Consider the following 26,646-nt stretch of genomic DNA (forward strand, 5'->3'; position numbering starts at 1 on the left):
GTGCTGTACATACACACAGTTGAGCTGCTGAAGCTAGCAATCCAGCCCAAAACGGGCACTAATGAAGATGCAGCTTGTCCAGAGGGAAGACACATACCACATCTCAGAGGTGCACGCAGTACAGGTGACAAGCTTTTTGCTTAAGGAGAGGAGATATAATCCATCCAACCTGGAGATTGCAGCATGGTCTCTTCCAAAAAGTACAGATATTTGCCAGGATCCCCTAAGGTAATTACATAAGCAGAAGCAGTGCCCCAGGCAGAGCATTACCTAAGAGCACACTGAAGAAGAAACTCAAGAGACACTTTACCTCAGCTCCCAGCTCTATAAGGGTCTCTATGAGAACTGCTGTCTGCACTGTCATATGAAGGCAACCAGCGATACGTGCACCTTTCAGTGGCTTTGATGCAGCATACATCTCCCGCATCTTCATCAGCCCTGGCATCTCATTCTCAGCAATCTCAATGGCCTTGCGACCCCAGTCTGCAAGGCTGATGTCAGCTGCAAGAAAAGGAGGACAGGTGTCAGAGTTTAAATAGCCAAAACCTTGGTATCTGTTCACACACTTGTGGATAGGCATTGGTTGCAACAGCTGAACTGAACACCCAGCAACAGCTAGGAGACAGAGTTGGGGGAAAAACAGACCATATTCCAGTTACTCCCTGCTTTTTTACTATGGTACACAGGCTTTCAAACAAGTTTAGACCAAACCTAACAGCCCCTCTGAAAAAAGCATGCTCCTGTATGAACACATTAATCAACTGTGACCTAGTGTGCAGATATCCTGAGGTCCATTAATTCAGTAAGCCCCAGACTTAAGCATTCCTCCTTACATATACTGCCCAAGGGTCTGACACTTGCTACAGAGATTTACTTCCACGGTATTAAGACTTTCAGGGCTGGGGGGGCTGCCTGTACGGCAATAGCTTCCCCACAGGAGAACACACATAGCATGCTTCCTGCCAAGCACACCAGGAGCTGAGCCCAGCTCCCCTCTTAAGAGCTAAGCTGCAGGGTTCCTACGCCCGTGGATCCACAAAGATTATTTTCAAGGCACCATAACTACCTTAGTTACAAGTCAACTTCTGCCTTTGTAAAAAGGATCTATAGTAGTAAAGTTCAGCAAAAACTGAACAAAACAGACTTCTGACAGCCTAGCTCACAGTAAAAAAAAATACTGTGCTCACCACGGATGTCTGACTCCAGCCTTAAAAAGGCAAGGGTCAAACAGCTAATGCCTAGGTGCCCCACTTTGTGGCATCAGCCAGGATCAAGCGTCCCTCTGACTTGGTTAGCTCTTTCAGAAGCTTACCATGTCACTTAAGAACACGGTCAGACACTTTTCTTTCACCTACCTAGCAAATACAGGCCATTGAAAGCACTCGGGAGCATGAGGACCTCTGAGTCAGACTGCTGCATTTAATAAAGACGAGCTAATTGCATTTTGCTCCAGAATGAAGCCCAGGGGCCACTGAAGCTATTGCCTACACCTTAGCTACCTGGTGCACAGCCTTTACACAAACAGGGGACTTAAAAAAGCCCAGGCAATGGAAGGACCATGGAAACAACTATATTAAGAGGGGGAGATCTAGAATCTTACCCCTCTGAAGGGCTCAGTAGTCTTACAAGGGCTGCTTAAAAAAAAAAAATCTGGTAGTATTTTAGGTTTGTAGCCTCCAAGACAAATTATTTATGAATCTGAGCCTTACAGATGAATGTTCTTCTCTTTGAATTTAGCCTTCGAAGAACACACAACTCTTTAGAAAAATTAGGGGTCTTGTGGAGTTTCAGGTCTACAAAACCTTCAGAGAAACATGTAACACGGGTCCCAGATTTAAAGATAACTTTCACATTCGGAGTGAAAGCCTGTCCCCAGCGCAGGGCTTCTGGTGGGCAGTCAGAACAGGAGAAGGTCTACAGACAGGTCAGCCGGGGTCGCCGGCGCCGCGGGCTCCGGCGCAGGAAAGCAGCGAAATCGCGGGTGGAAACCCCGCGGGTGCCGCGCTGCGGCAAGAGACAGCCGCTCCAGAGAGCCAGTGCAGCCCCCCCCGGAGGCCCCCTTCTTTCTCCACGGGTGTATCAGCAGCACGGGTGCAAACGCAGCCCTGCCCCACAGCCTGGAGGGGGGCTTCAGGCTTGGATTCCCTGCCTGCCCTGCTGCCCGCGCTCCCCGCCCCCCGCGGCGGCACGGCGAACAGGCAGCTGCCATCTTCCCTCCGCCGCCGCATCCAGCCGCGGCAACGGGGCCGCGGAGCCCGCGCTGCGCTCCGCGGGGCTCCCCGGCACGGCCGCGGCCCGCCTTGCCCCGGCCGCAGGGGAGCCGTCAGAGCCCCGCGGGGAGCGGGCTAGGTTAGGCCCGGGGCTCGCACTCACCCACTTTGTACGGCAGCCTGTCCGACATACTGGCAGGGCCGTAGCAGCCGGCGGAGGAGGAGGCAGCGGCGGCCCCGAGCGCGCTTTAAGTACAGGTGGCGCCGCCGCTTGCGTGGGGCGGGGCGCGCTGGGGCCCGGCCGCTGTGAGCATGAGGCGGGCCCTCCCCGGCCGAGCCCTGCCTCCCCGGCCGCCCCCGGTCCGCCTCCCCCGCGGCCAGAGAGGTCCCCGGAGCCCCCTGGTGCCTGGGCTGTCCCGTCCCTAGAGGCTGCCCCCCTTCACCCCCTGCAGTACCACAGGGGCTCCAGAGGCCTCTGCCCCTGTGACCAGAGCGAGCCCCAGAGCCACCCCAGGGCAGGCTCTGGTGCCCACTGCTACCTGGAGCGGCCCTGCCGCTCGCCACCACCGGTGCCAGGACAGGCCTTGGAGCCACACAGGAGCAGGGCGGGTCTGAGGGCAGTGCCAGGACAGGCCCTGGTTCCCAGTACCAGATGTGGGCATGGAGCCACTGCGGGCACTGACCAGGCAGCACACCCCATCCCACTGTCCTGGGAGGCTCCCCGAACGATCCCACGATTTCTTTAGTGTAGGTAGTTACTCTGTGGCATGCAGACCCTTTGCTGCAGCAGGGCCGAGGGCAGTGTACAACTCAGTCAGGCCTGCGAGGCCGGGCAGCACGCTACTGAGATGCCACGCAAACAGAGCTGAGGCATGGTGAGGGAGTCGCTCGTCTGCCTGGACCTTGGACTTGGCTGTGGCCTGTTCCTCTTTCCAGCCTACGGCCAATTTGCCAGGTGCAGGGCAGGAACGGCGCAGGCAGGCCTGCCAGCCCCTGGCCCCAGCCACAGCCAATGCCTGCTGCACACGCAGGAGGCAGAGCCCTGCCTCAGCCTTGTCTGGGGGTCACATGTACATTCACTCCTGTTCTAACACCGGAAATATGTTTTTCATAAGCCTCAGTCATAAACTGGTGTGAACTTTGCAACCAGGGTGTTATACACCTCTTTTTTTATCCGTGAAATACTTGAAAATGACGATTTCCTCACTTACCCAGAAATTCTCACTGAATTATTTTGCAAAGTTCAAAATAATTCTCAGTGCAGAGTTCACCCCGAGACTCCAACTCACAGTGCTCCCCATAAATGAAGTTCAACATTTGTTACCTGGGGAGCAGCTGATCTTCAGTGACCGGTCCTACAGTGAACAGTTGCCCTGATTTCAGCTGGGATAGAGTTAACTGTCTTACTAGTAGCTGGTACAGTGCTATGTTTTGAGTTCAGTATGAGAAGAATGTTGATAACACTGATGTTTTCAGTTGTTGCTCAGTGGTGTTTAGACTACAGTCAAGGATTTTTCAGCTTCTGATACCCAGCCAGTGAGAAAGCTGGACGGGCACAAGAAGTTGGAATGGGACACAGCCAGGGCAGCTGACCCAAAGTGGCCAACAGGGTATTCCATACCGTGTGATGTCCCATCTCGTATATAAACTGGGGGAGTGGGAGCAGGGGGATTGCCACTCCGGGGACTAACTGGGTGTCGATTGGCGGGTGGTGAGCAATTGCACTGTGCATCATTTGTACATTCCAATCCTTTTATTATTACTACTGTAATTTTATTAGCGTTATCGTTACCATTATTAGTTTCTTCTTTTGTGTTCTGTTAAACCGTTCTTATCTCAACCCATGAGTTTTACTTTTTTTCTTGATTTTCTCCCCCATCCCACTGGGTGTTGGGGTGGTGAGTGAGCAGCTGCGTGGTGCTTAGTTGCTGGCTGGGATTAAACCACAACAACAGTTCACACAGAAAGACAGAAGTCCCAGGAGGAAACCTGTAGCCCTGCAGCCAGTACACATGCAAGCGGTAACGCTTGTGTTTGATATTTGGAGTGCTGCAGGTGCACCGGCACACCTGATACCATACCAAGCAGTTCTGTAAATCAAAAGGGGCCCAGAGGAGTAGCATGTCTGTTCCCCTGGGACAGGTTCATCTAATTCAGTCATGCTTTCATTCGTTTACATCACCAACAATCTTTTTGTCACAGCTTGAATGCACCAGCTCACAGTAGCAGGACAGGAGTTCGAGCTCTGGCAGTTCCCCACTCACTCGTCCGAGACACCAAGGCTGCATCACTGGCAGACTGTAGTTTCTGCATGCTCCTGCACACCTGCCACTGCTGACAGGCAAACGGGGGAATTCCCGATAGCTCTACATTATACAGTGTGACTTAAGGGCAACAGAATGCTCCAAGTGTGCCTTGTGTTAGGTGTCAGCCTACAGCCTCCCTACCAAACCTGATCATCAGTTTGTCAATTATAGTCAATGTCTTTATGCACTAACCCACAGCTACACATAAAAGGTACTTCCTAAATTAATGAGCAAGGCCAGAACAAAGACATCATTTCATACAACTCCCACTAATTTCGGCTCAAGGCATATTTCCCTGTGAAGGCTGAAAGGGACCAGCACCTGACTGCAGGTAAGCCAAGGAGTGGGTGGCAGGAGCTGATAGTATTTATTAAATGAGGACAGATCAGCCCCACCTAGCGTGAAGGTGCTCCAACGCTTGTCTAAGTATTCTCAGTTGTTTGTAAGTGCATAAGGAGTGCTTGAAGACAAGTCATGCTAGTGGCACGGTTTGCCCTGACCCTCTGATTCAGGAGATTAATACCTCATAGCACTGTATTGTACTACATCTTAATGTGTAAGTAGTCAGTGCCTTGACTACTCATACACACTCTGGTCCTTTCATTGTTTCCATTACTGGTGGATTTGGGACACCAGATGGCACAAGATAGGCACAAAATGGAGGGAATAGGATGTAGTGAAGAAGAAGGAACAGGAAAAAGAACTGAAGAGTACAAAAAACCACTAACAGAGGACATGAAACAATAACGGGATGTTATTCATGTTATACATCCTGTGACTGTTTCATTTACTGTAGTAGTTCAAGTAGAGAAGTTCTGGGTTGTAAATTTAAATATCTCACAGTCAGTGAAAAGCTGTGAAACTCAGGGGAAAAAAACACTTTTCAAAAAAATGAGAATATGACGTTTCTTCTGAAGTATATTTAAAGAAAGATTACTGGCGTGGCTAGGAAATACTGTAGATTTCAAGACTAGGAGAAAATATCAGTCTAAGCTTCTGTATAATACAGGTGATACTGCACACAAGTACTCCATACAAAGCCAGTTAGTTGCTTGACTGGGGCAATTTATATATTATATACACTATAGGAAGGATTTTGTGCAATCTGATACAATTTTTTATAAAAAGAATGCCTGTGATTTGTTCACCAGGATTGACAGTGCACTGGGAGGATCTGTGCTGAGTGTGATTTAGAAATGTACAGAAAATGAGGCTGTTGTTCACAGGACTTCATTTGTCACAGCAGGTAGAAGATGGGTATCAGAGTGGCAAGAATGGTTTGACAATTAATGCAATGGGAGCATGGGGAACTGGGTTCTATCCCTACCATAGCACATCATCCACTGGTGGTGCTGGCTCAGTCCCTTAGGACAGGCTTGGCATGAGTGATCATTAATTGCATACTCATTTTCTAGGTGCCCATGACAAGCATTCTCTGGTCTTTCCTATTCTTTGACCAATGTTCCACCAGGCTGCATGGACTGAAGTCCAGAGTACATCACTGACCTTAGGAAATACAGCACAATGCCAACTACTCTGACAAAACAAACCCTGCATGTCTCAAAATGGTACCCACAAACAGTGAGAACATTTGATGTTATATTCTGTACCTCAGTTCACCCTTACCCGTAAACTGCAGGCAATGATTTCACTTTCCCACAAACTTACATACACATTGCAAAAATAAATTCATTTCTGCCTGTGAAGCACTATGATATAGTGGTGGCAGCATTCAGGAGCACCCTGAATTAGGAACCTAATGTTGTTTTGCCCTGCATAGAGGTTTGATGAGGAGTGAAGGAGAATCCGCATAGTGAATGATGCAGAGGAAAGAGGTGTTGCATAACTACTGGTCCAGCTAGCACAAGCCATTCTGTGCAGTGGGGCAGGTACAGTGTTTGATGATCCAGTTAGATCATATCATCGTAAATGTCTCAAGCTGCCTAATGAAGGCTGTAACAGTGATGCCATCACTGGCGTCTTCTAAGTAAAGTGCTTTGCTCTGTAGCCTTACCTCTTGTGAGGGCCTCAGCCAGCAGCTGAAGGCTGCAGCAGCATTCTTACATGCACACTGGATGACTCACACTGCTAATTTAGCTTAGCAGGGGTCCCATGTGAACTAGAGCCCTTGTTGTTCAGGCCTTAAATTGGCTTTTAATCTAGTGCTGTTAGGGGTAGCATAGACATACACTTAGAATACTCACAAACGTGTTACAGCTCAAGCCACAAGTAAACTCCGTACCTGCCTCAAGCATAAACTCCGCGACATGTATTGCCTCGTGTGTTTGCACAAAGTCCTTCACAATGTGACTTCCCCCTCACAGCAGTACAGAATAACACCACTGGGGATCTAGTTCAGTTAATATTATCTCAATCTATAGCAACCTTTATATTACTATAGCAAGCATTATGATGATAATACCATTTGCCCCAATGATATTACATTCAACACATTCCAGATTTGCCGTAGCTAACTTTCTCCTCCCCTCTCCTCATTAAAGGCTTCTGCACTTTACCAGCTCCTGATTTTGTGTTTATGGTACCATCCACCTTCCATCATTAACTGCCCACCAGAGGGCAGAGAGAGCCTTCTTTTTGACTTCCCTCTGAATTAGGACTAGCAACATTTAAATAAGAGTTTGATATGATCAAGCTGGTGCCTTTTGGGAAGAGTACGGTTAGTCCAAGGGTTAATGTTTTTGTTTGTTTTTGTTGCAAGAACACTAGAATTTACTTACTTGTGAACATGCTGTCTGTACACCCAGTGCAAGCATGAACTGAAGCAAGAACTAGAAGATAATAAATGAACTGGTGTGAAGGAAAGTTTGCACTAATTTTACCTCTTGTCTCTTATTTTCCTTATACCCTCAACAAGAGAAAAAACCACCAGGTTTTGTTTCTTAGAGGAACGCTGGGGCCAACCTGTTACACAAGAGGCTGGTTCAGTCCCTGAGAGCCTGAGGCTCTGGGTTGGTGGTAAGTCAGTAGAACATCATCTTCTCCTCCCTCTTGCACTTGTAGCAAGCATGAGCATAACATGAAGTGAGGACCAAGCCCTGAGCCTTGTAGAGCAAGTTTAACCAAGTAAATTCTCCCTTAATCCAGTGTGGGAAATTATGAGCCCTGCACCTGGTATGTTAATGGCATGCAACGGGACTGGTACAGCAACCTTCCTGCCCCTTGTTACTCACCTTAAGTTTGCAATTCAGCTGCCCAGTTACCTTAGTGCACACTGAGCATAAGAAAGGCTGGATAAAATAAATCAAGTGAATGAGCAAGATTACTACTCAGCAAGGGATATTCAAAGCCTGGGCCTGCCAGCTTCCTTGCAGTCCAAGACCAGAGGTTTGGTTCAGAGTTCTTGTTCAGAAGTGCAATGCTGCAGCTCCAAGGGACAGACGGAATTAGACACAACTTGACCTCTTACTCAACAGGATTGATAGCTTGGGTGATTTTGTTCTTTTTAGTGGAGGGCATTGGGGTATCCTGGTACAAGGGACTACCTAAGGTAAAGAAGGTACAGACCCCTGAAGCTGATAAAGACTTTTGAAGAATTCACAATGGAAACCAGTTCATTAGCTTTATCTGGCTTTGGATCAAGCCCCAGGTGTTTAAATTGTACCTTCTCCCTTTGTATTAATTTTGACATTACATAGCTTTTTATCAGCATCTGTTCTGCTCTGAAATACAAGCTGATTTATACCAGAGCAATTTGCAAGGAGGTAAACCACTCGGGGATGAGTCAGCCTTTCTGATGTAGATAATTTACAACCATATAAATGAGGGAGGTTATCAGGGTGGGACAGGAATAAACCTGGGTCTAAACAAGATAAAGGCTCCCTCTCTACTAGCACCTCCATTTCAAAAACTCTTCTCAAAGAGCCTGGCAGAAGCAGGCATCCAACTCACACTGACACTGAGCAAATGCATGTGTTCTGGTCTTTTAAGAATCCTAGATGCAGCGTGCAGAAAGCAAAGCCATAAATGGGATCCAAGTAGTGCCTGTGGGTACCCTGCATATCTGCCATGCTGTCTCACCATGGGCCCAGCCTGAAGGCTGCTTGCAAGGTCTCTGTGTAGACAAGAGCTGGACAGAACCGTCAGTTAAAAAATGCATGGTGTGTTTCACCTATCCCAGCACCAGCATGTCATATCTTTTTCTGAAAACTCCCCAGCAGATTTATGGTATCATGTTCTTCAGTCCCAGGGAAAAATAATGTTCAGCCTTTGGCATGGGGAAGAGAGGAACAATTTTCCCAGTATCTTGTCCTTCCTTTAAAACATCTACATATCTTGGTTGTGTCATTTCCGTTCTCAAGACACCTAATCACTCCCTCCCAGTTCTCTGATTATGCACTGTAGAGCAATTGAGTAATAAAATATTTATTTAAATAGCCACATGTCTTTGTTTTACCCTTTAATTAGATTACTTGGAAATAATAATAGTTTCTCACCAACCTGAGGATTTCGTTCATTCCTTCTCCAGATAACAGGAAGTAATTTATCTTTTCTTACTGATACTTTTCTACATCCCAAGTCAAATTAATCAATTCTTATTTTAAAGTCAATTAGAAATAGATACACTCTGACACTGCACTGTTATCTTCATGAGTGAAATCATGAATTCAGACTCTGATAACAAGGCAGCACAACAAAAATTCTCTTTTTAGGCATGACAATTTCAAGATAATAAGTCTGATTTTAAAATATAAAGCACTTGCTGCCATAATTACCTAGTTAACATAAAGCTCCAGAAGACTTATTTATAAGAAGACTTACTATATAGTTTTTTATAAAGTGCTTTGAAATCCAGTAATGAAAAATGATGTGAAAATATTCCTGCATTTATAAATTACCAATTTTACAAAGCCCTAAGTCAGACAGAAGTGTTAAGCCACAGTTAAAGATTTAAAATAACTTAGCAGCTAATGGATGCTGATGACATCTGATGACTATTCAACAGTCATTGTGTGATATTTGCTTGGGGCTGTGTCTAGCCTGAAGTGGGTAAGCATTCACACTATCAAAATTGCTTCCATGGAGAGATGGTCACTGTGGTCTCTGCAGTACAAGGACCGGCTTTATGTTGTTGACTTAAATAGCATTAGCAGACAGAGGTCCTAAATGAAGGTGGACAAAAACCTCAGGAAACTCAACAAATATAAATGTGGGTGGTCAAATATAGTTCTGTGTCTGGGAAGGAATAACCCCAATTCACCAGGACACGGGGTCAACTGCCTACAAAGCAATTTGGTGGAAGACGTGCTGGGGTCCTGGTAAATGAGTTGAGTGGGAGTCCACCGAGTGCCCCTGTGACAAAGAAGGGCAACTGCATCCAGGGCTGTGTCCTCAGAGTGCAGCCAGCAGGGTAAGATAAGGGAACCTTGCACTTTACTCTGCAGTGGTAAGAACCCCTCTGCTAGAGCTGGGTCCAGTTTGAGGTCCCTGGTATAAGAAAGGCACTGATGTACTAGAGTCCAGGGGAGGCCACCAAGATGATCAGGGATGGAGCACAGGACATATGAGGAGATGCTGAGAGAGCTAGTTCTGTTCAGCCTGGAGAAGAGAAGGCAAAGCGGGATCTTACTGCTGTCTACAAATGCCTGATGGGAAGGTGTAAAGAAGATGGAGCCATACTCTTAGCAGAGGTGCACAGGGACAGGATGAAGGACAAGAAATGAAAGTTCCTGCAAGTGAAATTCCAATTAGATATAAGGGGGAAAAAAATCACTATGCAGGTCATCAAACACTTAACCAGGGCATGAAGAGGCTGTGGGATCTCCATCCTTGAAGATACTTGTCTCTCGACTGGACAAGGCCCTGTGCAACCTTACATAAGTTGTCCTGGTTCAAGCAGAGAGTGGACCTAGAGGCCTCCAGGGGTTCCTTCCTATCTAAATTATTTTGTACTTATGAGATTCTGTCTGGATTTTTGTGTGCTTTACTAAAATTAAAAAAAAAAAATCATTAAACACTTGTCAAGGAGCTAAGAAACCCAGTTCTGTTTCCAAGTCTGACAGCGACTTGCTGTGCAACCTTTAGTAAATTATGTAATCTTGGAAAGAATAGGTATGTCATATGCAAGGTCAATGAGGATCTGTTGGTTGAGAGTGGAAAAAGGGAGTGAACGAAGGCAGGGTCTATTTTGGGAGAGAGGATCCCATACCCTAGGGGTGGCAGAAGAATAAGGGTGTTCAGTACTTCTGGTATGCAGTCTTGTCCCAGCCCTCTAGCTGAGGGAGTCTAGGGCTTTGAGGTATCAGAGAGCAATCTCCATTTACAGACTCCTGCTCAAAAATCTAGTAGAATCGCAATATTTTAATGATCCTGCAGGATTTTTTTATTACCACACGAAAGATTCAAACATGGAAGTGATTTACGCAACTCTGCCACACAGATCCTTATCCTCAGTGGTTTCCCAGTCAACTCCCAGCACCAACAGCACTAACTTAGTGTGCTAGTTCTGGCTGTAACAACACAGTTAAGACTGCATTAGTGATTTGAATATTGTTACTTACAGTAGCCCAACTGAGAACAAATGTTATACATATTTTGCCAGAAGAAACAGTCTCTGTCCCAGTGACTTTGGTATCTGGATTGGACTGAGAAAGAATGGGAAAAATGTTATGAATATTATTATCTCTCAGAAATTAACTCTCAGAAGCACTGCTTGACCATATCAAACCTAGGAAATCTGAAAAGCTATAAAGTATACATGGTTTTCCTAAAAAGCCCTTGTACAAGATCATCCTGCACAGTTGTAGCAAACTTTCCTAATCTGTTGTGGTTCTTACTAGTCAAAAGAAAGTCATGATATGGAATAGCAAGAAAATTTCACCCTGCCTGAGTATCTTGTAGTTACAGAAAGTATAAGGAAAAAGAAAATAATCAAGTACTCCCCTCCTTTCCCCAAATAAGCAAACAAAAGAAAGGTAAAATCTTGGATATGTAGCTCTTCTGACACTCAATTATATTCATCTGTGCTTGCCTCATTGTTCTGGCATTAATTCATTACTTGTTGTTCCAGTTCACTGATAGGCCATGATTTTTAACAGGGAAAATGACCTCTGAAAGAGTGTGAAGATACCTCTATGTTCATCTTGTCCTGGCAAGCATAAACTAATCAGTAGTCTGTGCACCTGGAATGCATTCTTTTTCTCATGAAATTTACAGAGCTGATGGAGCCAGTGGAACTTGACTTGAGGCATCAGAAGCTGAAAAATAAAGAGATTAGGCTTGCTGGGGTTGAACAACAATCACTTTTCTGAAATGCCATTTACAAAAGGAGGAAAAAAATGATAACACAGAGGACAACTTATATGGTACCCTTGAAAAGAGACACTGAATGTTATTAATACACATCTGCTTAGAAACCAGTAAGACAAAACCAGAGACTGCAAATGGCCACACTGCCCTAGGGATATACGCACATCTGCTGAATTCAATAGGAGTCACATGTATGTGTATTTGGGATAGCATTCAGCTTCTTCCTGCAAGCACTAAACATCTACTAAAGTTAAAATTGATTCAGAAAACTGGGGTAAAAGGTCATAGTACACCTAGCTGCAATGTTCCTACAGTTTTGGGAATCAAACCACAGGCAACCTGCAAAAACAAGCCCAATGTTATGTACCAGCTGGGAGACAGAACAAATACACTGTGAAGTAAACCTAGCTATGCTGATGTGGAACTCCAGCTAAACTCAGCCTGAGCTTTACTGTCCTGCCAGGACAGGAATCTGTACTGCAACAATGGATGAGAGATGACTGTTTATGTAGGTGATGCATGAGAGAGAAATTTCTGTTAAGTAAGGCTAGCAGAAGTCATTTCTATTGTTATTAATTTGAATGGACCATTAAAATATGGAACTGTAAATGTATATATATGTGGCCAAATATCTGTAAAGGAACGTAAAGACTTAAAGGTGCACAGAAAAGCTTCAGAGAAAAAAAACCCAACCCCTCCAGAACTTATTTCAGCTGTTCAATTTGTTTGGTTCTTGTATCGGCTTCAAACTTGCTTCCCAGGGACGCGCACCTTTCCGACAAAGCCACTCAGTTCTGACTTTTCAGTACTCACAGGCTCTGACTGAGCAGCATATATTGTTTGTGCTGGAATTAAAGTGATTCCTGTGCTTGAATTTATATGCATATATACCTTGGCCAGTCATAACCACAGATGGCTAACTGGCATTGAAACATGTCTTATTCTGTTAGGGGAAAACAATCTGAGTTGTGTTCTTGCTTTGGCCTCATCAACAGAAACGTTCACATAATTGTAGCTATGAGGTCTTTCTTACTGGAGTTTATGTGTGAAGTAGGGAAGAAAAGATGAGTTTCACATCCCTACCAGTTGTAAGAAAATGCTAAACTTTGCACTTGCGAAGTATGTAATTTTCCTGAAAAATTACCAAGGATATTCTCCTACTCTTTGAAAATCAAAGTCTTTTCTCTGATTTCAGTGCATGGAAACTGAACTCTCTTATTCCTCATTGTCAAAAGAGGAGGTGTATTGTAATTTCTATGTATTCACTTATGCAATAGCGCATTCTGGTTAAGAAAACATACACTTGAAACAAGAAAGGTTTTATGTAAAGGCTACGTAATATCAGTAGCTTAATCATCTGCGGTGGATACGTTAAAACCACAAAACCTTAATTGTGTGTCACAAAGCCTGCACTGCTACCAGTGATGTCCCAGTTGCTTGACAGGTAGAAACTCTGATTACCCAATACGTCCCTTTGTGCTCTTAGAAATTTCCAGTTATTATTGTGATAACCCAGTGCCATGGACGGCCACAAGTTCATTAATGTATTCTTCTAACTTCACAGGAGCATTAGCCTAGCCCGCAGGGTTGCTTCGACAACCAAAGATTTTTGCTGCAGTGTGCATATACAGGTATATACACACACATATCCGTACCCTGGGTGTGTGTATATACATACATAATGCTTTCCAGGGACCTGGCCCAGACGGTTGCTGTGGGAGGCGAGGGGATGACTGGGCCCAAACGGCTCCCTGCTGCTCCGGGCAGCCTCACCAGCGTAGGGCTTGGGAACAGACTGCTTGCGAAGCGTTCACGTGAGCTTCGCGCCAAAGCCCAGGCACACAAACCGCAGCCACAGGCGACCCAAAGGGCAAGCACGGCCAGCAAGGCCAACTCGCCGCGCCAGCTCCACCGCGCCGCGTCCCTCACTGCCAGGAGGCCGCCGTGAGCATGCGCGGCGCCTGGCGCGGAGCACGCCGGGACTTGTAGTCACCGCGCGCCCGTGGCCGCTGATCGACTCGGCGCGTGCGCAGATGCCGCCCGACTTTGTAAAGTCGCTGCCTCGGGTTGGGCTCGGTCCGGCTGCCATCTTAGCCGAGCGACGGAAGAGCTGCTGCGCCGCCGTGTCCGGTGAGGGCAGCGGGGGTCTGCGCTGCGGGTGGGGTGGAAAGGAGGAGGCGGCGGCGGCGGTAGCGACGGGACCCTGCGGGGCGCGGCAGGGCGGCCCCGCCGCTCTCCTCGGTTCCGGGAGGCCGCCGCGCGGCGGCGGAGGCAGGAGGGAGCGGGCGACCCCGGCGGGCGTAGGCCTGGCTTCTTGAGGGGCTTTTCGCCCCCTGGAGGGCCTCGCTGAGGGAGGCCCTCCCCGCCGCCCTGCCTCCTCGGGCCCCGGCGGGGGCAGCTCTGGGGCCGGGGGCTGGGCTGGGACGGCAGCATCGTTCCTTCCCCGGGGGACGGGGCGGCGGTCCTGGGACTCCGGCGCTCCCCTGCGAGAGCCGCCTGGTCCCGCCGCCCCTCCTCCGGCGGTGCCGGTCTGCGCTGCGGAGCCCTTTCCCCGCTCCGGCTGGTGGGGACACCTGCCTGGGCCCCGGGCTGGGGTGCCCGTTTCCCCCAGCTCTGCATCGCTTGCTCCAGTTGTCCCTAGCAGTCTTGGCTTCCCCTCCCCGGTCGGACCCTGCCATCCTTTCCAGGCTCCTTGTCGCTGAGATCAGCCTCTAAACCTTCACCTTCTTAGGGCCTTGGGGATTCGCTACCGTCAGAGCTTTGCTTTCTGGCAGTCGTTCTGTAGCACAGCCCTCTTTCCAGCCTTTGTATTTAGCCCTCTCGCAGGAGCGCGTCCCCTCTGTCCTGGGCTCTCCGTCCAGATGAGGCTGCTGCTGCAGCCGATTTATGAGGGTTCGGTGCCTTTGTCTTGTCAGGGTACAGCCGTGCCTTGAAGTAATGTTTCCCAGCGATAAAGCATGACTAGAGCTGGAGGTTTATACTGAACTATGTTCCCTCTTGTAAACACAGCAGAATGGCAACGCTGGTGCCACCGCTTTATTTTGGAAACACAGCCGAGTTCTAGCAGTTAACCCTCCCGCTTCCAAGTAGGGTGTCTTTGACCTTGCGTGGCAATAGTATCCAGATAAAAGTACAAGAGGGTGTTTGAGGATGCCTTTATCTAATTGGCTCTGATATCCAAGATTTTAGCTTGGTTTAATAGCTGATGTTAAATTGACGAAAGAACTTCAGGTCTGTATGTGATGCAGAGAAAAAGGTGGGTGTAGCTTGTGGGCTATCTGTTGTCATTTGTGTGGCATCCTTTACCCTTGAAGCTTCAGAAGATATCCCCGGCAAAACTTATCTTTATAGCTTGGTTAGAATTGAAGAAGTCAGAAACCAGTGTATTTTAGGGTATCTTTTACCAATATGTTGTTGCTTATTTTGGTGAGTTTCTCATTGTTTTGTTTGGTCTCTGCTACCCTGCCACTAATCTTTTTCAAAGAGAAAAGGAGAGAAATCTGGACTGATATTTGTAAGAAGACAGTATGTGTTGAGAGAATGACAGTAGATCCAGCTATTGTTTGCTTGTATTTACCTGAAAAAAGGCATAGATGTTTAAGAATGAAACATGAACTGCAAGCTGTCTTCGGTTCTGAGGAATTTAAATCTTGTTTGAAGAAACGAATTTAAATTCTTTTCTCTCACAACAAAAGTCCAAAGCAGTTCTAATTTAATTACAGCTATGTTGCTTTTTGCTACAGCCATTTAAATCTGAACTTGGTCTAGTGTGCATTCTTAGTTGTGGTTTGGCTGACAGTTTTAATCACCACACTGAATGCATTCACCTCCAAGTGATCATTGGAATAATATGTAGCATTCTGATCCAAAGTGAATTTTCTTGTCTTTGAAACAAAAAACTGATACAGTACATGTGAAACATGATGTTGCAGTGGAAAATAACTGAGACTTCTGAGTGCTAACTTTGGAAGCTTCTTACAGATTAGACAGTTATTTTGGGGTTTAAGAGAGATTGAGAGAAGATTATTTATCACCTTGTTTTCTTCCCTCAATTTTCTTTCCCTTAAAGTTCTGTTTCTTCTGTGGTGAAACAGACATGAAATATGAAGTTTTCCTGTTTCTTTGTTTCAAAGTTTCAAAATGGTTTGGGAAAGTTAACTACAGAATAAATAAGCTACTAGGAAGACAGGTAGTAAAGCAGCATGACGTTTCTCTCGTAGAATTTAAATTAATCATTGTTTCTAAGAAAGCTTGCCTTAGGACTGCTTGAAAAATATGTTTCATGAGAGATTTATAAAGTAAATTAATTTTGTTCTATTACAGCATATGTCATAGGTAAGTTACTTCTCAACAGCATTATCAGTATCAGTCGATGATAGCATCTAAACAAACATATTTTGTAAATTTAAGCTGTTTAGACAAAGTGGTACATGTATTCAACCATAGTGGAGTGCTTTTCATGTTGCAGCAAAAGCTATTTGATTTCTGCTTAAAAGCAAGGAAAAGAGTCTGTAGGGTTAGAGCGGAAGAAAACCCCCTAGCAAGTGGTAATGGTGAAGCTTCTGGGAGTGCTGTCACTGATGCTGTTTAGTTTTAAGCCTTTCTGTTTGGCTATCCAGTTATGTTCATGTAATGTTCTAATTTTTGTCAGTCTGCTGTACTTATATGTAATTGAAGGAACTACTTTGTGCCTTTACACCTAAGGAAAGCAAATACATGTGCATAACCTAGAGAAGAGTAATTGCCTCAGTTGCTTACTGTAACCATACTTTGCCCAACTACAGAAGCACTTTGAAGTGTGTGCTCGCCTCAGAAGAGGAAGTAGACAAGCCATGATTATAGTCTAGTTTGGGAATATTCTGTTTTTCTAGATATTTACTTTTTACTGTCTCGTAAATTGAGTATTTTTAAAGGTTTGGGCTTGGTTTGACTGTTACCTGAGCTAATTCTGTGTCCACATTTTGGAGAGGAAAAGGTAGTTCTTCTTCTTCTTCCCTGTCATCTGAAGAATAAAGCAGAAAGGACTCGAGCATTCTGTGACTGGTATTCAGGTTTTACTTACTGTAGTGCAGAGTTGCTGCAGTTGAAGGATTGATCTTTTTCTTCGTAAGAATTGCAAATCACACTTAATAGAAATGAAGGTATTGTAACAAACTGGGAAACAGCATTTTAAAGTAACCAAGGCCCTGTTTCATATGACCAGCTCTTAAGTTATGCCTGGAATTTCTACTTTTACTATAGTGGGGCATAGAACAAACTTCCTGGTAAAACATCAAGGGCAGATTTTTTTTTCCCCTCTGTGGAAACATGATACTAGATCTTGTTATGCTGGTTATTCAAATCATTTTTAAAAACTCAGCAGTATGTTAATATACTGTTCTTTTTTTAAAAAAAGTTTTGTTACAGTCCTCCCATTTAGAAACTGATAATGCCTGCCTTCCACCCACCTGCCTGAGCTATTCTAAACTGTGCTGGTAGGAGAGCCCTATTGTTTCAGTCATGAACAGAACTACTTACATGTTTGCATTTAGATCATTGATTTTGAAGTTCAGAGCTTAGACTCAAATGGTATTGTTGTTGAGCAAGAAAAGGTCTGTTCTCTTCAGGTGGATTGTTAAAGTTTTATTGTGTGGAACCCTGTTTCTAATCAAGAAGTGAAAGGGAAGTGACTTACCTTTTACCTGAAATGTGTAGATCTTGGGTTTTGGATTGGGTAGGGATATGGAAGCTGGAGCTTTCAAGAAGAGGGTGTTAGTATCACCCTCTATAAAATCTTTATGCTCTCTGTTTTCTGTTCTTTATACGTCTAGCTTTTTGTCAAGGGTAGTCTTTAGACACATTTTTTTTCTCTTAGTGTTAGCTAGATACCTGGTAATCTTTTTTAAAGTTTAATACTAAGGAAGAGAAAGAGCAGTTAAAGGTTTAAAGCAATCTTGAATAGAAAAAGACATAGTAAAGATAGGTTTGTAATCTGGTTTTGATTTATTCGTTAATTCATCAAATAGATAGCCATTTGTAGTGAAATATCCATTGAGAATATAAAATTTGTGACTGGGAGCATACTCATTTACTTAAAAATAAAATGGACTCCTTCAGTTTCGTATGGTTGTGATGGAACTTTTGCCTGTGCAAGTCACTCCTAAGTGGTTACTGGCCTCTTTAGTTTTGCCTTGATCAGTACAGTGAAAAAATGTAAGGAAGACTAGGTGCTGAGCAAGTTGAAGAGTATGTATTGAGACATAGAAGAGTGGATTGTGTTAATTTTTAACGTGCTTTTGGTCAGTATTCATCCCTAGTGCCTGCTCCTATCCCCTGTGCTAGCTGTCTATTAATTATATATTAATAATCATTACTATTGCTTGTCAGTTAGAATGGTCAGATATCCAAATTTTTATTTCTTCATTGCTGGTTTTGTAAACATTTGAATGTATTAAGACCTGTTGCTCCAAATACTGCATTTGTACTTTTCTGACACCATAATTTTTGCTCTGCCAGTGCCATGAGCTGCTCTTCTCTTGATTTATTTGCAAAGCAGCTAGATGGAGTGAGTTTGTTCTTTATACTTTGCCTTGTCAGAGCCTGAATTAATTGACCTTTGGATCACTCTGATTAATTTCTCTTCATAGGGCTTGCTTCTACAAGTATATGTGTGCCTTGCATATATAGGTATATGTGTATTTCCTACTGCTGTAAATATATCATTTCAGACTAGATAAAAATGTGGGGATTAATATATAAAAATGTTCATAAGGTGATAATGTGTTTGGTCTAATCTTTGACCCTGCTTGCTAACTTCTATGAAAGTGATGAGCTGCATATTTTCACTAGATCTTACCTGAAGATGAACACCATTTTTCCTACCTATTAAAGTTAAGACCTTCTGGGGCAATACTGCATATGAATGGCACTTCACTCTAGAGAGGAAGTGAGAAAAAAGAAAATGCAGAAGCTTAGAAGATAAAAAGTAACAGTGTGATACTATACTGACTTGTTTTTTGTATAAGGATAGCAAGGCTGCTTATGTAATATAAACGTATGCGATTCATCCAGTGCATGTGTTGTCATCAATGATGCAGTCTTCAAAGCAGCTTCTTATTCCAGCTGTTTGAAGGGGAATAATGTGTATAATGGTAACAGGAAAGAGGAGGGAAATGCTGAAGGTTTAGGAAAATGCTTTGACCACCTCACTCTACATTAAAAGTTTCTATAGCTATCCAAACTAAATAGCTGTCACCTGTGTTTTCAGGTGGTTTTTTGCATTGTGTTATTTAGTAAATACTGGCCATGTGTAACATTTCTAATTCCATTTAAAAGTGTTCATCACCTAAAGATACAGAGGAAGACTTATGATCAATGGGCAGTACTTCTGCAAATAATTGGCATACTCCATTTTGTGCTTGTTAAATTGATTTTACCAGTAAAACATTAGCATATCTTTTTTTTTTTTTTGCAAACATGGCATGTGCTGTATATTAGAATGACGAATTTCCAGAGCAATGCTACATTTGTTAAACACTTGCCTGAACCAAATGTAGTTCAGGTCAATGAATAAACTATCACAAGGCAATGGTGTTCTCATTGTTCTTCTTTTTGTGCACCCATTGAATCAGTGTATTTAACCCCTGTTCTGAAATCTGATTTGGGCAAGTGGATTTGCTCTGTGTGGAAACCTGTTGACACTGCTGCTGGTTTATTTAAGTATTCTCAATGGTTTAAAGGTTTTAAACATAGTCCTGTGAGGTGTGGCATATCATTACTTTCTTCCTTTCCTTTCCACCCCTCATCAGACCCTCAGAACTACAAGACTTTTATGGCATTAGTGACAATTTGAGTTGTTAAAGCAAAAGATAACATTTAAGAAAAGTCTTGCTTTCATCTGGGATGTGAATGTCTGAACAAAATAATACTGTCCTGATGGGGGATATTAGAGGTGGAAACACTTTCAGACTAGTGTGTGTTCGATTCAAAGCTGCGAACTTCATAGTGAACTGTACATTTGAGTGTAGAAGCTACCAATAAAATGAAAATCACAGTTAAGGGTGGACGATGTGGGAGTTGGGAGGGGAGTGACTTTGTAGACAGTAATGATAGGGATAGGATCTATTGTGAGTTCTAGAAGCCTGTGCTACAGCTGGGATTTCTTTGCTTTTTGGAATTTCACTTCCTTTTATAAAAATAGTAAACACTGTACTTTGTATTTTGTATTTCTGCCTTTGTAACTTGTAATCAGAAGTGGTAAGGCTCTCATGCATTACAAACTAAATTAAAAAAGTGTCTGAACAAAATTTAGAAGAACAATTGTTAGAACTCACATGATATAGACTCAGGGTTTGTATCTGGAAGAATGCTTTGCTGATGAAGGTCATTACAGAGCATTATAAGCTTATGGGCCTATACTTCTACTCCAGTATGTGAGTATGTTTTTGGTTTGCCACATAATGCATGGACGGGTGACCCATGAAGGGGTGTATGTATGGTGTAATAAGTGTGTTCACACTGAATTACACTCCTTGTATAGAATACTTTGACAGGGCATGCAAAGTATGCCTATTTTATTAAAAAAAATATTGTTTTGCAGTTATCAGGGGCCCTAGGCTTTTTTTTTTCCCCTGAAGATTTACTGGATTTAAACAGGTCAGTGGGTGTCAATTTAGCACTAGAATTGGCACAAAGATAGGGAAGGACTATGTGACTGGGAGGAGCGTAAAGGGGAAGGTGGAACCACTCCTTCAGCAATATCAAGCTGCCAGAGTCAAGTTCACCATCTGTGCTCCCCTGATAGCTGCAGCAACTGTATTGCTGTCACTCTTACTGTACAGTTATCTCTGGCTCACTGTCAAGTTTAGTTTAGGAGATCATTCTAAGCTTCTTCACAGACCTGTGGGCTTTAAGTTGTATCCCTGTTGTGTGGCAATTCCCTTGAAATCGAAGGACGCAATTAATGTTTGTTGTTGGCAGGTAATCCTGTTCTTTTTTTAAATGTACAATTGTCAGTTCTTCATATAGAAGATCTAGGATGTAAAGACTGAAACCTTACTTCAAGGATTTTATTTATGACTACGGTCAGAAGTCTTGGGTAACCCAAGATTTCAGAAAAGAAGTCTACTTTATCTTTTGATAAAAGGCAAAAGGGTTTTAGGGCAGTCTCATAAAAACCAAGTTAAATAGAAGCGTTGAGAATATTGAAATAGTGGTGCAGTTCTAAGCCATCTTTTTCCTATAGTTTCTGTTTTATTTTTCAGAGAAGCATGAGCTGGAATGTAGCAAGCAGTTGCATTTTGCAGGGTTGGGATGGCTGTGTTGTCCACTCCTGGCTATGGTTTCATGTTGCCATCTGGTCACTCACAAAAGATTCATAGGAAGCAGGTGATGGACTTCTGTTGCAATTAGAAAACATGAAGATGATTGCCCTGGAACTCAAGATTATGTTAGCAGCAGTTTGCTGTTTTAAAAAGACAGTGACCCATAGCAGACTTTCTGATACCTCAGTGTTTACTTAAATAATCTCAATTTTTTTTTTTCCCCCCAGAAATTCTCATTTCCATTACATCTTTTGGATTTGTATGCTTTACTTTAGTAATGCATAATTTAGGTTGGAGATATGCAACCTTTATTTCTGGCTGGCATTGAATTTAGCACACAGGAATATTACATCATTTTGTTGCAAATACTAGATTTCCAGTTCTAGTTTCTTTGATTGTTTGTAATGCTTAAGGGTATTCAGAGAAACAGCTTATCTTTCTTATGGATCAATGTATGTGTATTCATACCTTGGTAACTAGTTAACTGTAAGAATTTCAGTGCATTGGCTACAGTAGTTCTTGTTCTTACAGCTGAGGCAAAGTTAATCAAGAGGCACTGTGTCTTAGACCATCTAATTTGCTAAAGCAAGTACAAGCAGCAAGTGACAAAGAACTTTCTCTTTCAAGATATTTCAAATAATCAGCAAATTTGAGATTGGTTGTCACTGGGAGTAGAGAATGATTCATCATTTCTTTCATGAGCCTTGCCAGGTTGAATTGCAGATTTGTGCAGTCTGTTTTGATTTGGTTTATTGCACAGGTACCTACAGTGACAATCTGTTTAGCAAGATAGTTTTTGTCAGACAATATAATTTGCCAGTATCTTTCTACTGACACCTCCGTGGCCCTTTTTATCTGTGTTCTTGGGAGCAAAGAAACAGAGGTGTATCTGGGGCTCTCTTCATTGTTATACCCCCAGAGGGAAGCACCTTTGTACACGTGTGAACCTTCTTCAATGCTATTGAACACTCTTAAAACAAGGTGTGTTGGGTGCTGTACAGTTCTCTACACAACATACTAAAGAATCATGTTTAGGTTAATGTAGATACCTGCTTTATTATGCTTTTGAAAAATGTATCTGTTAGACTTGAGTCTTCCAGGTGACAGGATCTGGTTTTAGTTCTGGGTTTATAGATTGCTGGTAAACAACAGCCTTTCAAAAGGCTACTTTTAAAAACAATCTTTAAAACAATTGTGATGGCAGGTGAAGTTGTCATTCTTAGTAATGAATACAGGTAATAGTATAATTTAATAGTCAAGCTTTCTGGTTTTTTTTCATCTTCACCCCCCTTCCCCCGAGTTAAAACTTTATGTAGGTTTGTTTGAATAACGGTGTGTATGAACCATTGATAATGAAATGTAGCGCTGAGAATGGAATGGGGAAATATGTTGAAGCAAGCATTGAGCTGTAAACAAGAAGAAAAACTAATGGCCAGAGATTATGAAATCCTCTGCAGACACTGTCCTCTGTTAATAACTGAATGTATAACTGCTTCTAAAGTGACATGTTTAAGAGCTGCAAGGTGGATGGTGAAACAGAAGATGGTGGCCTTGTATTTTGTTTTACTGTCAGAGATTATAATATAGAGATTGTTTCTCATTGACACTTCAAAAGTAAAGCCTTTGAAATACATTTTAAAATAGCTGTAATACAAAAACATAAGTCGTCTTCTGGTGCCAAATCACAAAATAACCAGTCAAATTAGTTAAAGCTCAAGTGGTTCTCCAACATATCTGCTAGTATCAGTCTTTTATCACTCTTCACATGAGCATCAAATTAAGTCCTGCAGTTTTTGAAATGTGCTCATGAAGTTTAATGATTTCTGCCTTTTTAATTGGGAAATAACATAAAACTGTAATCTGAACTGTGATGCTATGTGGGTATTTTAGTAATAATGAGGTAGGGGAGATAAATGTATGCATTGGGAACTGTGAAATGAGAGAAAGTTAGTGGATATGTTAAAACCATAAGGCTAAAGTGGTAGAACAGCACGTTGATGTGAATTTGTCAGACTGGTATGCAGCTATATTATGCCTCCATGATCAAGTTACCTGTATATATCATTGGGATTTTTGGCAGCATCATTTTTGTTTGGTTTTAGTATCATAAGTGAAACTCCATTGCCATTCTTTCCCACTGAGGTTTGGATTAATTTATATAGATACCTAGAAGAAACTTTTAGAAACTGTTAGAGGATCAGCATCCTTTAAGTGACATTCCTGCCCAAATTTGTCACACACAGGATATTTCTAATGTAAAATAGAGTAATTAGTTTGATTGAAAATACTGCAGAGATTGGGACAGAGGCTTTATAGACACATGGAAGAGATACGGAGCAACATATGGGTAACTGTCCAGAGTTGCTCTGGAAAGTTATCACCGTATGAGTTAAAATGAAGGGGATTCTTAAAAGTATGAACAGTTGGACATGTGCCAATAGCAAAGTAAAATGTCTTTTTGAATAAACAGACTATCAACCATGATATTCAATGACTTCCCCATCTCTGTTATATAAATTATGAAGGGACAACACAGGTTCCAAGGCAGTGATATGTGAAAATTTTATGAGGTTTCTTATTGGGTCAAAAGAGGATTAAAATAAGCCAGGAAAGCAGTGTGCATATGAAGTGTACAATAGCATTCTTTCTCTTGGGACAGTTGAACTTGGCCTTGATTTTTGCATGTTTTTCAGTTTCATATTACCCGATTGTCATTAATTGCAGCTAGCTAACACTTTGCTATGTACAGTCTTGGGCATTTTGTAGAAGATTGACTCAAGCTGTATTGCATTGCTCTTTTTAATAGAGAGTAGCAATAAGGTAAATGGAAGTAGTTTAAAGTGAGAAAAAATACCTAGTGTAGGCTTGTGCATTGAATTTTAATATAGGACTTGGGAAAAGCTGCAGAAATTAGATGATATTCGAGATGAGGATGACTGAACCTGAAGAAGGTACATGCTGACTTATGCAGTCTGTGCCTTTCTATTCAAACTAGTAAAACTTAAGCTGTAATCAATAACTGGGCACTGAAAGGGAACCTCAGTTTGAAAAAAAAAAAATCAAAACCAAACAACAGCAAAGTATATAACCAACTTGATAGATGTCTCTTTAGAGGAAGAATCTGTTACAAGACAGAGACTTAAAAGTAAGCAGGAAGGACAGGACAGGTACAACAGGAATTACTGAGTTTGTTTTAGGGAAGTTAAAGAATCACAGAATAATTGAGTTTAGAAGGGACTTCTGGACATTGTCTGGTCCAAACCCATCTGCTTAAAGGAAGGCCAGTTAGAGTGGTCAGTAATGTGTTCAGTTGGGTTTGGAATATCTCTGAGGATGGTGACCTAACCTCTCTTGGCAAGCTTCTTCACTGTTCAACCACCTCACAGTAAAATAAGTAACTAAATCCCCTGTTTTTAAGTGGAATTTCCTGTATTTTAATTTGTGCCCACTGCCTATTGTCCCCTCGCTGAGCACTGCTGTCTTCATCTTTTTTAACCCTTTATATCCCCTTCAGGTATTTACACACACTGATAAGATCTTCATGAGCATTCTCTTTTCCAGGCTTAACAATTCTAGCTCACTCAGCCTCTCCCCATATGCCATGTTCCAATCACTTAATCATCCCTATGGCTCTTCTCTGGTGTCGCTCCAGTATGTCTATGTCGCTCTTGGGGAGTGTCCTGGTTTCAGCTGGGATAGAGTTAACTGTCTTACTAGTAGCTGGTACAGTGCTATGTTTTGAGTTCAGTATGAGAAGAATGTTGATAACACTGATGTTTTCAGTTGTTGCTAAGTAGTGTTTAGACTATAGTCAAGGATTTTTCAGCCTCTCATGCCCAGCCAGCAAGAAAGCTGGAGGGGCACAAGAAGTTGGCACAGGACACAGCCAGGGCAGCTGACCCAAAGTAGCCAACGAGGTATTCCATACCGTGTGATGTCCCATCTCGTATATAAACTGGGGGAGTGGGAGCAGGGGGATTGCCATTCTGGGGACTAACTGGGTGTCGATTGGCGGGTGGTGAGGATTTGCACTGTGCATCATTTGTACATTCCAATCCTTTTATTATTACTGTTGTAATTTTATTAGCGTTACCATTACCATTATTAGTTTCTTCTTTTGTGTTCTGTTAAACCGTTCTTATCTCAACCCACGAGTTTTACTTCTTTTCCCAATTTTCTCCCCCATCCCACTCGATGGGGGGAGTGAGTGAGCGGCTACGTGGTGCTTAGTTGCTGGCTGGGGTTAAACCACGACAGGGAGCCTGGAAGTAGACACACTATCACACCAGATGTGGTCTTACCGGTGCTGAGTAGAGGGGAAGGACCACCTTCCTCATCCTGCTAGTGATGCTTTTCCTAATGCAGCCCAGGATGTTGGTGACCCTTTTATTTTTTTGCTGCAAGGAAGCATTGCTAGTTCATGTTCAACAAACCAGTGTTTTCTGCAAAGTTGCTTTCTCTCCAGCTGTCCCCCGGCCTTTACTGGTGCATGGGTTTATTCCTCCCCAGGTGCAGAACTTTGCACTTCACCTTGTGGAACTTTTGTTTCATCAGTGTATTTGCTGAGAGTGAGCTTGGTCCCATTGTCCAGGTCATAAATGAAGAAGTTAAACAGTATTGGCCAAGTATGTATAACTGGGGTACAGCACTAATGACTGGCCCCTAACTGGACTGTGTACCGCTGATCACAACCCTTTGAGCTGTGCAGTTCAGCCAGGTTTTCAGTCCACCCCGCAGTCCTCTGTCTGGCCCATACTTCATCTTGTCTATGAGGATGTTATAGGAGACAGTGTCAAAGATAACCAGCATCCACTGCTGTCTTCTTGACTACCAAGGCATCTTGTCATAGAAAGCTGTCAGGTTGGTCAAACATGATTTCCCCTTCATAAATCCATGCTGACTAATCCAAATCACCTTCTTCTCCATGTTTGTTGGGAAATGTTTGGAATATGTTTGGAATGGTTTGGAATATGTTTGGAAATGGTTCCTATGAGAATTTGCTCCCTCACCTTCCCTGGGACTGAGATGAGACTGACAAGCCTGTAGTTTCTCGGATCATCCTTCTTGCTCTTTTGAAGAAAGGAGTGACATTTGCTCTTTACAGTACCCGGGAATGTGGAAAGTTGCTCAGTGGAGTTGAGTGACCTTTTCACTTTTACGTGGCACGGTATGGGCTTCACTGAGCTCAAACTTGACTTCAGAGATTTGTCAGAAATTTTAGTCTTAGTGAATGACTTTCTCTAGTGCATAGAATGAATGGGAAAAGAGTTTTTCAGCATCTCTGTAGATGCTTAATACTTCTTGAAATTTATCCTCCCTGTAAAAAGAAACGTTTGTGTTTACACAGGTAGTGGTACTCAGTTACTGGTCTTCCTTCCACATGAAACCAGTAGTTCTGTGGCCCAGCTCATTGCTTAGGCCTCAGAGAAACACAATCTGTTACCCTATTTGAAGACACAAATACTTTGTGCTTTATGACAGAGTTTTTTTTTAACCTACAGCATTAATAATTCAAGTTAAATAGATATATGCTTTAAATGCAATCTTAATCTATTTGACTAA

The 26,646-nt window shown here is 43.1% G+C and overlaps 3 protein-coding genes across 5 annotated transcripts in view; 1 reads left to right on the plus strand and 2 right to left on the minus strand.

The window, feature by feature from the left end:
- Positions 1-2,529, minus strand: part of AHCY (adenosylhomocysteinase) — a 29,184-nt gene extending 26,655 nt beyond the window's left edge. The window contains exons 1-2 of one of the 2 annotated variants that reach the window (XM_069807599.1): positions 2,374-2,529; positions 311-501 (exon numbers count right to left, since the gene is read on the minus strand). In XM_069807599.1, coding sequence (XP_069663700.1) covers positions 311-501; positions 2,374-2,401 — 219 coding nt within the window. In that variant the 5' untranslated portion in view covers positions 2,402-2,529. The remainder of the gene's footprint in view (positions 1-310; positions 502-2,373) is intronic. The other variant, XM_069807588.1, reaches the window with a different exon arrangement.
- Positions 2,530-13,679: 11,150 nt separating this feature from the next.
- LOC138688206 (serine/arginine repetitive matrix protein 3-like) lies at positions 13,680-16,815 on the minus strand (the record flags this gene model as incomplete). The annotated part of the gene is given in 5 exon segments (XM_069799331.1): positions 13,680-13,795; positions 13,798-14,041; positions 14,044-14,196; positions 14,199-14,480; positions 16,720-16,815. Coding segments are annotated over 5 exon segments (891 nt in total), but the record flags the coding sequence as incomplete, so codon positions are not given.
- The window catches only part of ITCH (itchy E3 ubiquitin protein ligase), a 66,215-nt gene continuing 53,379 nt past the window's right edge, over positions 13,811-26,646 (plus strand). For both annotated transcript variants that reach the window (XM_069807656.1, XM_069807666.1), the window contains exon 1: positions 13,811-13,912. The gene's annotated coding sequence lies outside the window, so the exon portion shown is untranslated. The remainder of the gene's footprint in view (positions 13,913-26,646) is intronic.

This window comes from Haliaeetus albicilla, chromosome 2 (assembly GCF_947461875.1).
Source record: "Haliaeetus albicilla chromosome 2, bHalAlb1.1, whole genome shotgun sequence".
Lineage (NCBI taxonomy): Eukaryota > Metazoa > Chordata > Aves > Accipitriformes > Accipitridae > Haliaeetus > Haliaeetus albicilla.